Source organism: Onychostoma macrolepis, chromosome 07, assembly GCF_012432095.1.
Source record: "Onychostoma macrolepis isolate SWU-2019 chromosome 07, ASM1243209v1, whole genome shotgun sequence".
NCBI classification, from domain to species: Eukaryota; Metazoa; Chordata; class Actinopteri; order Cypriniformes; family Cyprinidae; genus Onychostoma; species Onychostoma macrolepis.
In genome coordinates, this window is record NC_081161.1 from 30,778,107 (window position 1) to 30,790,410 (window position 12,304).

A 12,304-nucleotide genomic window follows, 5' to 3' on the forward strand; every position below is an offset into this window, starting at 1 on the left:
CACAAAACACAGTCTCGGATACGCAGGTAAAATGGCGTCGGGGGCCATTTCAGCGGAGACTAAGAAGATTACAGATTTACGTGTCGTAGACCTAAAATCAGAACTCAAACGAAGAAATCTGGATATTACTGGGGTAAAAAATACACTCATCGCAAGGTTGAAGCAGGTAATTTGAATTTAAAACAGTAAATTACTGTGGAGTGTGGATAAATGATCGCGAGCTAGCTTGAAGGCTAAGGAGTTAGCATAGCCGTTTGTATCATAAAACATGTTTGCATTCCGGACTGTTTTAATGCATTTAATAACAACACAGATGTAATGGCCGTAGTTGGATACCAAGTGTGATAAAATTGACATGAAATGTGTACTAGCAGTTTCAGAAACCTAATCTGTAAGGATTCGTTAAGTACGTTAGGCTAAATTATCTTAGCAAGCGAATGCAGCTACAACGCGCTCAGATCAGTCGCTGCAACTTCAAACCAATTCACCATCTTTATTTACAATCTTTATGTGCAACCTTTTACAGTTGAATAATCAAGTGTAGTTAATCATGCTGAGTGTTACAATATAAATTAATAGCTGTCTTACTAGATAGAAACAAGACTTGGGTGAAAGCAAAACAGCATATCACTTGTCTAGTTTCACTTTAGTTTAAAGCAGGTTAGTCCAAATTTGTTTAAATAAAAAAAATCGTTATTATTATGCTCAAATTTTTTGCATGCCATTTGTTTAACAGCTGCACTATCATCGATCATTTATGCAAAGCACAATATGGTCTGAATCATTGTTTCAAGTATTGAAATTCCCATAATCATTTGAATGGTCATGCGTTCTTGTGTGAAGGCAATAGAAGATGAGGGCGGAGATCCAGACAACATTGAGATCACCCTATCAGCTGACACTCCAACGAGAAAACAAAGCAAATCTAAAGGTAGACCTTCACGCTCAGAACCCAACTCTCTTACTTGTGTGTCTTTCAAAAGTTGATCGAAAAGCTTTATTACATATCCTCAGGAAAGAAGACTGACCTGGATGCTGACACCATCATGGAAGAGGAATCCTTCTCTAAGGTATGTTGCCACATATTGGGTTCATTGAAACCGGACTAATAAATGAGTAATATGTTAGGTACTGTTTTTTTTTAAAAAAACATTAGGCCTATAGGGATGGCTCGATACCATAATTTTGGCTTTGGTACCATACCAGAATGTAATACCTCGGTATCGATACCATAGGTGACAGATAACCAGCCTCAAAAGATAAGTGAATTGAAAACAATTTTATTAAAATAATAATAATAATAATAATACAGTCAGATTCATATCTTAATACCTTTGCATCAAACTGTAACAAAAAACCTACAGGGAACATAGGTTACATTTTGATGTTGGAGAAAAAAATATATAACTGAAGTAATACAATAAAAATATATTCAAGTCTTCTTATCTTTTCAGTGCAAACACATAGTGCAAACAAAATGTCTCAAAATGTACCAGAAAACTTACCGGGAACATAGGTTACATTTTGACTGGGTTTGAAGGAAAAAAAATACAACTGAAGTAACGCAATTAATGCAAAAAATGTTGCTTTATTGTAAAGTGTTATTCTAACAGTCAAAGTAATTATTCTCTCTCTCAGATTGTTTTCAGATTTCAGACTCAGATAGCCAAAGAAAAAGCATTAAATATAAATATCACTCTCTCGGCTGCTTCATATTAGCGGCAGAAACATTCCTTCATATTATTGATACTAACGTTAATATAGCAAAACTCTTGCTTAATTCAAATTCAATTAATATTCGATTGTATGAAATGCAAGTGCATATATTACGTGACCAAAACTTCACTGGTTCTAGCGTGTCACACACGCACATTTGCGCTGCGTTGATGGTTGTAAATTAAGTTAAAATTAAATCTGAATTTATGAATGATGCACTCACCTGTCCCTCTCTTAATTCTCTGAATAGATCAGGATGAGCAAGCGACAAATGCTTAAAAAGATTTGATGTGTTGCCTCCTGTGGCAAAACATGATTTATAGCAACCTTGCATACAGGTGCAGTAAGGACAGTTCATTCACCTTTGTCATCTGTTTTGAATGCAAAGTAATGTCATATTTCACTTCTACTGTTCTCTTTAATTTCGGGTGCGTTGATAGAGTTCCATCTGTTTGATCCATTGCGTTGTTCTGTTGTCACATTTACCGGTTACACAGCTATTTGGGAAGCACTGCCACCTACAGGTGCACTTCACAACAGCAGCGTATGAAATACCGAATAAATACCGAGTATTTATATTTACCGAGCAAAATTATGATATGGTATAGGGCTGGGCGATATGAGCAAAAATTCATATCTTGGTATTTTTTGGCTATATACGGTATATATCTCAGTATTTTGTATTTGTATTAAACAAATAAAGTGAATGTAAGCATGAATGAAGGCATATATTATGTGCAAAAAGGGTTCAAATCACATTACATTCTAACATTGTAACATTGCAATCTAAAAACAATGCTTTTAAAGCAGAAGTTAAATTTACTAAACTAAAAATGAAAATAATAAAAAAAGCACAGACTAATTGAGTAAAAAGGCTATTTTGATTACCCCATTACACTTTACAGTTACTGCTATCATACAAATACACCTACTTGTAGGTTTAAAATTCTACATATGTCACATTTATTTTACAACTACAAATATTTCAGCAAAATGTATATTTTAGTCAGAGTTGTTGCGCTTCTATTTCATTGCGCTCTGTCTGTTACGCTCGTTCTAAATGGTCTGTGAAGTTTAGCGGAGAATCGCAAGGCAAAAGCTCACGCACTTCTGACTGCAAAATGGAAATATTTCCATAGCTTTCTAACATTTACAGATGGAGAATATACCTGTGAAATGTAAGTTAAGCGTTAAGGAAAACAGCACGTCTCTGTCAGCGGCACACACAGCCTTTCTGGCAGAGCCGCTTTAAACTGAAACTATAGGCTACTATATCTTACAAGTTTTTTTTTAAAAGCCCTTCATATAAAGCTTGATGCATGTAGAACAAATTGTATTATGCACTTTCTCCGCAGCAGTTCAGTCTGTGTCCTCCCTAGATTTTTTTTTTTTTAGATGCGCTCGTATCAAACTACTGTACATCGATATTAACGGTATTGCTTCATACCGTATCGCTTATAAAGAATATATCGATATATCGTACAAACTATACCGCCCAGCCCTAATATCGTACCGTTTTAAAAATACATACCATTATTTTTCCAGTACTGGTATACCGCGCATCCCTATAGGCCTAATAATCTGCACAAATATTGCATTAGGACAATATAAATCTACAATATAAATACAGTGGTACATAATTATATTCTCAAACAAATTATTTCATGCAAAGTTGAAATTGGTAGTGAATTTAGTTAATTGGTAATTAATACTATTCCTAATCAACAATATATGTTAAAAAGTTTAAAATTAATTTAAGTGATTATGAACTGTCATTTGGTAATGAGAAGATATAACATATGCTGATATCTGAACTGTTTTTTATATACACTATTGATCAAAAGTTTAAAATGTTGCACACTATACTATATGGACAAAAATATTGGGATATACCTCTAAATGATTGAATTCAGGTGTTTCAATCAGACCCATTGCCACAGATGTTTAAAATCAAGAAGCTAGCCATGCATGGTACAGTGATGGGAGGATGCCACCTTTGCATTAAGTCAGTTCACGAAATTCTGTCCCTGCCATCGATTTCACATTGAACTGTAAGTGGTATTATTAGGAAGTGGAAGCAACTTAGCCATGAAGTGGAAGACCACAAAGTCACAGAGCAGGGTCCTGAGGCACGTGATGCACAAAAGTCTCCAACCCTTTGCTGATTCCAATGAGTTCCAAACTTCCTCTGGCATTAATATCAGCACAGAAATTGTGAGGCGGGAGCTTCATGGAATGGGTTTCCATGGTCGAGCAGCTACTTGCCAGTCTCACGTCACCTAGTCTCGCGTAGCCAGACTGACGGCTGAAGGTCTGGAATCTATGGCAGCTTTCATTGGCCGAGGCTGTTTGACCGACATGTCAAACAACCAATCACAGTTCGTTTCGTTCAGCATCACATTTCGGGGCGTGGAAGTGTCGCCACAATAACAGACCGGTGTTATGTTTCCCAGTGTGAAACTCTCGGACGTATTTTAAAGATTCTATGCTGCGAACTTTAAATATTTCACATACTTTTGCAAATCCAGCGTTTATTTGATCCTGATAAGCGCTCATCGTCACAGTTGTAAGCACGACGGCTTTCTTCTTTTGTGAGGGGGTTTGGCGTCACGGCATCTTTGTTTCCAGGCAGAACGTTAAAGAACGCGAGACCCGCATCTCCCGGAAATCCTGTATAATTCAACCAATCCGATGACGACTTCGAAACTCCTGAAGTGTTTCCACTTTTGTGTGCCATATGCATCAGTCGTTTAGCCAACGGTCCGTAGGCGTGACGTCTATGGCTGAGACTACACCTCACCAAGTACAATGCCAAGCATCAAGTGGAGTGGTGTAAAAGATGCCACCACTTGGCTTTGGATTAGTGATGGAATCTTAATGCTTCAACACTTCTTGGAAAATACTATGCTTCCAACTTTGTGGGAACAGGCCATTTTTATTGCAGCATGACTGTGCCCCAATGCACAAAGCAACGTCCATAAAGACATGGTTAAAGTCTGGTGTGGAAGAAATTTACTGGCCCGCACAGAGCCCTGCCCTTAACCCCATCCAACACCTTTGGGGTGAGCTGGAACGGAGATTGTGAGCCAGGCCTTCTCGTCCAGCATCAGTGCCTGACCTCACAAGTGCTCTGCTGAATAAATGGGCAACACTCCAAAGTCTTGTGGAAAGCCTTCACAGAAGAGTGAAAGCTGTTATAGTCCCAGTACTTTTGTCCTTAGTGTTTTTCTGTTTCAAATAAACATTGTTCTTTTGAAAGAAAATGTATTGTTTCCACAAAAATATTATGCAGCATATGTTTTAAACTGTGGTAATAGATGTTTTCTAATCACTCGAATCAGCATGTATTTAAATTGTAATATTTCGTATTATTGAAGAATGAAATGAATGTGTGTAAGAAATGTAGCCTTGGTGAAAATAAGAGAGACAATTTTGAATGCTGGTATATTTTTATGGTTTAAGAATTTCTTTGAAAACTGTTTAAACTGTTGTTTTCATTCTTCTGGCAAAATCACACTTTTAAGTTATTTAAAAAATGTCCAAAAAAGAAAACCATTAATTTCTGCAAATACCATTTGTGACAACCCAATATTTTAATAGGAGTATATAAAACTGGCATTCATTTTAATGCCAATTCTTTATTAACATTAGGAAATTCTTATATAATTTTTTTTGTATTTTCAGGAGACTGAGGAAGAGGAATCTGAAAAAGGTATGTCTGGTCACTTATTGGGGTCGAGATGTAACGTTTGTTTTTCAGGTTTCAGACGGTTGGACTTCTCTTGCTTCCTTTTTCTTTTGCTGTTTTTCAATCTCAACGTTCTAGTCAGACATGTTAAAAGTGGGTCTTTCACAGACATTAAAACATCCCATCCGGAACACGTGCTGCATCAAAGGACAGATAACCCTTCACCATTTGTGTTAACATCAGTGATACTCCTAATCTCATCTAATTCGTTCAAGAGCACATTACCCTGCCACCACATTTCATCAGCAAGAGGAGACCTTTCACCCACTCGATCTCCGTTCAGAACACCACCCAAGCTTCAGCAGGCCACCTCTTTCTTTCTGTTGAGACTGGACTACCTCCTGAAATGGAGACGGAAACAGGCTGCATGCCTTTGTTGACTGGTCAAAACATGACACATGAACCTCGTGCACCAAAGTCTTGACACTTCTTTCTGACTGCAGTATAGCCGGCATGGCTTAAGTGGACATCAACGTCACTGCTCGTGCTTTGAACTCATTCGAGACTGGATGCAGCTCAGTGGACGTCCATTTTTAGCCGTGTTACTGGACAGAGTACTGTGAACAAGGCTAGATTTCTCCAACGGATCAGAGAACATTTGGCACCCTGTTTTTGATTTGCCTCCATCAGCTGTAAAACGAGATGGACGGTCAGCGGAAGTGTGTGAAAGAAGACTCTCGATGTGACCACAAGAAGCGGAGTGACATCTGGCGGGAGGACTTGCATTATGGAATAGATTTGCAATTTCACTCAGACTGAAGTATGTCAATGCCACCCAGCTGTGGAAACTTCAAAATGTGGACCAAGATAGTGATGTTCATCGTAGTCAGAAGATTGTTCAACCTCATCGTTGTTCTCTAAGGAATGTGTTTTTATGTGTACCTGTGGTTTCCTCACCCACGATGACCACTAACACTAAACTTGCTCTTTGTTGTACTTTCTAGGTCACGTAGCACAGAGATTTGAATGTTAAACAATGTGTTTTTTTTGCCATGTTTTATGCTTGTTAAATCCCTCAGATGTAACTGATACTGATGATGCTACTCGTGACAATTCTAAAACCTTCTCCTGTGAAGACGGCCTTGCAGAGCCCGAGGCTGAGGTAGGAGCGGAGCCTGATCTTGAGGCTGAGGCAGAGATGGAAGCAGAAGCAGAACCCGAGCCCGATCCTGATGCGGAGATTGAGGCTGAGAGAGAAGCCGAGTCTGAAGTCCCAGCGTTGGAGGCCTTTGAGAGCGAACCTGCTCCTGAACCCATAAAAGAAGTTGAAGATGACAATATATCTGTCACCATCCAGGCCGAAGATGCCATCACGCTGGATGTAGATGGCGACGACCTCCTGGAAACAGGTAAACATGTGAAACTTCCAGATTCTGAGGCAGACAAGGGCTGCGAAGAGCCTGAGGCCACTGCTGAGATGGGGCAGGAGACAGACTCGTTGACTGAAGCGATAGATGGCCACAAGGATGGTAAGAGAGATGACGGGCTGATGTCTGACGCCGCCAAGAAGGAGAGCAGAGAGGCCTTGAAGAAAGGAGAAACGGGAGACAAGGAAAAGGATTCTGGGAAGAAAGGCCCCTCTTCAACTGGGGCGACAGGTCAAGCAAAGAGGTTTGTCTTTCTATGTCAGTTCTTTAAGATACTACTACCAAGTTCCAGCTCACTAAGAACTCAGCATTGTGGGTAGCCGCAAGAATTTTTTCATAACAAGTTGTTCAGTGTACCTAATCCCTGCCTTTGGTTTGCTCTTTTGGTTTGGTTTGCCATTTTTTCGAGTTTGGTAATTGGTGGAGTTAAACGAGGAGCAGAAAACACGTCTGTTACGCACACATTTCCAGCACTTGCTTTTCCAGTCCCTACTTATGGGTTAAAAAAAGAGCAATAGTTCCAGTGATGTCAGAGGGGTTTGTCAGTCCAGTGAAGTGATTCTCTCTGAAGTTGAACACCCTCCTGAGGATGTCATTGGTCAAGGGAATAAATTGGCAGAAAACCTGACCCACCTTGCTCCTGTGGAAAAGCAAGAGAAAGAAGCCTTATTGGAGTTTTGTCCGAGAGCAAGCCTTGCCTATGGGGATTTGTTTTGTTGTTTTTTGGTTCTTTTTCCTTTTCTGTAATGCACCAAAAATTTGTATAACCTTTGTTGTTTGTTTGGAGATGTACCTCGATGCCCCACAGTCGTCATCTCTCGTGCTCTGGTACTCATTAAAGTATTTCTCTCTTCTTGTCGCTCTCATAATATTCACATTTTAGCTCTTCAAAAGACAGAGATGGAAAGTCTACAAAAGATGAAAAAGGTATGACTTTCCTAAATGGGTTTGCATTTTGAAATTTGACTTGACAGTTCACCAGTATTATCCAATTCTCAAAAATCTAAAATTAGAAGCTTTATTTGGAAAGTTATTTTGCTCTGATCCTCAAGTAGAGTGTCTTCTAAAGCCTGTTATCTGTCTTCAGGAAGTGGCAGCAGCAGTACCAGCTCTACTCGCAATCTGTGGGTGAGCGGCTTGTCGTCCAACACCAAAGCAGCTGATCTCAAGAACCTCTTTGGCAAATATGGAAAAGTAAAGGCTCTTTGTATATGATAAATAGGCACCAGCTTATAATTTACATGTTTGTGATTTAAGGATTGTAACGTTGACAGCGTTTTCAAAATGTTTGTTTTCAAAATAGGTTTTTAGTGCCAAAGTGGTCACCAATGCTCGTAGCCCAGGAGCCAAGTGTTATGGATTAGTTACCATGTCATCCAGCGCAGAAGTGGCCAGATGCATCTCTCACCTGGACCGCACAGAACTCCATGGACAACAGATATCTGTGGACAGGGTAAGAACTTAACCATTGTGTTTTAACAGTGGGATTCTCAACATATTTAAGAACTTTTTTTATGGGCTTTACATAATAGTCAAACATCATCAATAGTGTGTGCTTTTGTGGGGGGAAAAAAAACCTTTATACTTGGTACTTTCAAGCTTGATCTCTGATCTCATGGTAACATCCTCATAGGTGAAAACTGACCCATTTAAAAAAGACTTCTCAAAGAAAGAGGGAGAAGAGAAGACAAGTTCCAGTAAAATATCTGGAGAAAAGCGCACTCCAACTGGAGCGAAAACTTCCAGCAAGTAAGTGTTAATCCAGTTTTAATCTCTTTCCATTCTTTTAAGGGGGAGGAGTATTTCATTGCATTGGTTATTTTTTCCTCCTTTTATTTTCAATAGGACACCAGTTTCATCTAAGAAGGAAGAGAAGAAATCAGACAAACCATCTGAGAAAGACAGCAAAGATGTCAAAAAACAGGACTTTAAAACCAACAAATCTGATGCACCTTCTTCCAGTTCAGGAGCCGACGCCGCAAAGAAGGATGACAAGAAACATGGACGTATGTTACGGTTTGATTGGATTCACCTACTGAGGAAGTTTAAAAACTTAAAACTTTATAGTTGTGTTTAATGTTTTCCCATTTGCAGGAAAGAGTCCAGGCAGTATGATGGTGATGAACCAAGCTAAAGGAGAGCAAAACTTCAATAAATCTCGTCCTCCTTTCAGAAGGGGCGGGAGGTTTGAGAAGGTACCACAGACATCCTCAGTATGTACTGTATTAACATGTAAAGAGACTTTTATCAAGGCCAAATTATCTGATTGTATCTATTTCTCTACAGCCTGGTCCTCCCATCATGATGAACAGACGTCCCAGAGGGTTCATACCGCCTGAGGAGGTTTGTTAACTCTGAAAACATGATCTGAATTAGTGAGGCCATATGCACTCTTTAGTATTTAGTTTGACCTGTTTTGTGTAACATACTTGCAGATGGAGAAAGGCCGTCCTATGCTTAACAAAGGTGGCAACAAAGATATCCTGCCATTTGAGAAGATGAAGGAACAGAGGATGCGTGAGCGCATGGTCAGGATGGAACGCGTTCGCCGGGCTATGGAACTGCGCAGGTAAGCATGCTTTGCCATTTTATTTGTGAATGAAAAGGAAAGTGTTTAAGCAGCATTTTGTAATGCTGTTTTGTTGTGACGACCAGGCGGCGCGAGGTAGCAGAGCGAGAGCGCCGGGAGAGGGAACGCATCCGTATTATGCGTGAGCGTGAGGAAAGGGAGAACCTGATGAGAGAGCGGCAAAGGCTGGAGGTGGAAAGGCAGAAACTCGAACGTGAGCGCATGGAGAGAGAGAGATTGGAACGGGAGCGGATCCGTATAGAGCAGGTATAGCCGCGATACACCTGCCTATGGAAACTCAAAGCTGGGATTTTGTCTTTACATTGATGTTCTGATAATGTGCTGTGTGTGCAGGAGCGACGCAAGGAAGCGGAGCGTTTGGCTCGTGAACGCGAAGAGCTGAGACGGCAGCAGGAGCAGTTGCGTTACGAGCAGGAGAAACGAAACAACTTAAAGAGGGGACGTGACGTTGACCAAAGGTGTGTGAACAATACTGTTAGATATTCATTTTTGGGGTCTAGTGGTTTCTAAGGTTCAAAGTGGTCAATGTTTTATTTTTTTCTCTTATCTGTGCAGGAGGGAAGACCCATACTGGAACAGTGGTAAAAAGATGCAGACTGAGCCAGAGGGACGGATCAGTCAAGGCGGAGATTACAACAATCGACAACAGAACCGCTTCAATGATTTCAACCCTAGAGACCGGAACCGATACCAGCAGACATCAGCTGTGCAATCCAACAATTTTGATAGGTAGGCATTCATGAACGAGAATGCAATTCCCAAACACAATAGGACAGGAAGGAGAAGAGACCAGGCCACAGCTGAAGATTTCAGATTTTCAGCTTCTGTTTAATCTTTTTAGCAGGCACTTTTTTTTATTCAAACGAGAATGAGAGAGAACTTAATATAAGTTGCGCTAACCTACCAAATTTCCAAATTAGCACAAGTTAAAATTTGTGCATCAACAGCAAGTGATGATTTAGGGGTTTTTTTTGCAGGCGCAATCGCTTCGACGGTGAACCAGAATCAAAGAAGAATCGACCAGCTCCTCGCCGTGAAGGTTCAGGGTTTGAGCGCTATCCTAAAAACTTTGAAACTGTGCGGAGAGCAGAACCACCACCTCCACCTCGTGCAGAGCTGCGTGACAGCGATCGCAGAGAGATCCGCGACCGAGATGAGCGCAGACAGGTGTCCATGCCTGATCGACCAGCTGGTGGCAGAGCGCCGCCCCCCGCCATTGCCCACTCCCGTACCCCTAGAGACGGCAGCCATGCTGGCTGGAAGACTGATGGGGGAATGAATACAAAAGGAGATGTCAGGTATGAATGAGTTTCTGTTTGTGCTTCCTGTCCTCTAGGGTGGGGAGTTGAGGTTTGGTTCTTGTTCAGTACGTTCAAAACAACAATAGTGATTTTCAAATTTCAAGTGACATTTCTTTACATTAGCAGTTCTTGAACCTCTGCTTTCTTCCACCAATGTGGACAAGAACAGTACTATGACAGCAGTGTTGTTTTTGAATTTTCAAAGAAACTATTGAATCAGCCTTGAACTCACCAGTAATGCTGACTGTGTTACAGAGCAGTGCGGATGCGTCCAGAACGTCCAGGCAGAGAGGGTCCCGGACCTGCCATGAGAGGGGTGTCCACAGCCAGCCGTGGCAGAGCCAGCTTCAACAGCCGAGACAGTGGCAGACCTGTGGTCATGGGAGACCAGGTAATGTACATAACATGCCTCTGACATTCTTTTTGTTGCTAGTTTTTAGGGGTGTAACGATACACGTATTCGTATTGAACCGTTCGGTATGCATTACAAACCGAATGATTTGATTCGTTGGACTAATCCTATTACATTTGGAAAATAAAACGGCTTAAAGTGAGTGAAATATAATGTTCTCAGTGCCACTGTGCTCAACAAGGCAGCCCAAACAACGTAACGGGCAACGTGCTGTCTGCCCAGTGTACGGGCACGCACTGCAAAAGGCCCTGTCATAACCTCCCCTTGCTGGGTTGCGTCGGAAGACGATGATCTTGTATCGACTATAGCCAGACATATTGTCAAAAACATCAATTGTTGGCAATATTAAGATATTTGGCATTTCCAATTAGCTACATACCGTTATCAGCATATGTTGAAGTAGAGTCGTCTCTGAGAGAATATGTGGCGTCAGACGCCGAAAGCTCCGTCATTCCGTTTTTACTTTCTGCATAGTGAATTGACTGAGATTGACGTTCACCGGCATAACTTGCGCAAAGTTTGCACGTTGCTTGTGTGTGATATCCATTGGCTCGCCTTCATGGTTTAAAACAGAAATATTTCCAACATTGCGACGTAACCAATTACCCCCATAACGAACGTACCGAACCATGACACCACTGTGTTGTATTGAGCTGAACCGTGAATTTTGTGTACCGTTACACCCCTACTAGTTTTCAAATCTAACGCCATATTACCTCCCTTTTACCGCAGCAACACTTCGGCAGTGGCAGACAGGTGGTGGTGGAGCGGCATGGACGCGATCAGGGCCCCAGGAAAGACTGGCACGGGGCAGCGGGCTCACAAAGCGGAGGATTCACAGATAACCACCGAATGGGGGACAGTCGACCTGGCATGATGGCACCACACTCCAGGTTTGATTCGATCATTCATATACAGAGATCACGATCCTGATTCAAACTCCCACACGATCTTATGATTGAGCCATGTGTATTATGGCTGTTTCACATCACAAGTGTCAGCGGAGCATGAGCAGCATGTATTTTTGTCACTTCTCAGGTTAATGAATGAGTGGATCGGCCGTCAATTCTTCTGATGCTCTCATTTATTAACACACGCAGACTTGTGGGACAAAACGTGTGCTGTTTACACACTGCTGAAGCTTGCAATGTGACACAAGCGCTAAACCAA

General features: G+C 41.2%; 1 protein-coding gene across 2 annotated transcripts in view; it reads left to right on the top strand.

Moving 5' to 3' along the window:
• sltm (SAFB-like, transcription modulator) overlaps positions 1-12,304 on the top strand; it is a 13,534-nt gene continuing 1,230 nt past the window's right edge. Inside the window, exons 1-19 of one of the 2 annotated variants that reach the window (XM_058780556.1) lie at positions 1-166; positions 844-931; positions 1,015-1,070; positions 5,401-5,428; positions 6,484-7,075; positions 7,715-7,758; positions 7,919-8,025; positions 8,135-8,284; positions 8,465-8,580; positions 8,677-8,837; positions 8,926-9,026; positions 9,118-9,174; positions 9,267-9,400; positions 9,487-9,667; positions 9,755-9,879; positions 9,977-10,150; positions 10,399-10,719; positions 10,978-11,113; positions 11,867-12,027. In XM_058780556.1, the coding sequence (XP_058636539.1) occupies positions 32-166; positions 844-931; positions 1,015-1,070; positions 5,401-5,428; positions 6,484-7,075; positions 7,715-7,758; positions 7,919-8,025; positions 8,135-8,284; positions 8,465-8,580; positions 8,677-8,837; positions 8,926-9,026; positions 9,118-9,174; positions 9,267-9,400; positions 9,487-9,667; positions 9,755-9,879; positions 9,977-10,150; positions 10,399-10,719; positions 10,978-11,113; positions 11,867-12,027 (2,867 nt within the window). In that variant the 5' untranslated portion in view covers positions 1-31. The remainder of the gene's footprint in view (positions 167-843; positions 932-1,014; positions 1,071-5,400; positions 5,429-6,483; positions 7,076-7,714; positions 7,759-7,918; positions 8,026-8,134; positions 8,285-8,464; positions 8,581-8,676; positions 8,838-8,925; positions 9,027-9,117; positions 9,175-9,266; positions 9,401-9,486; positions 9,668-9,754; positions 9,880-9,976; positions 10,151-10,398; positions 10,720-10,977; positions 11,114-11,866; positions 12,028-12,304) is intronic. The other variant, XM_058780557.1, reaches the window with a different exon arrangement.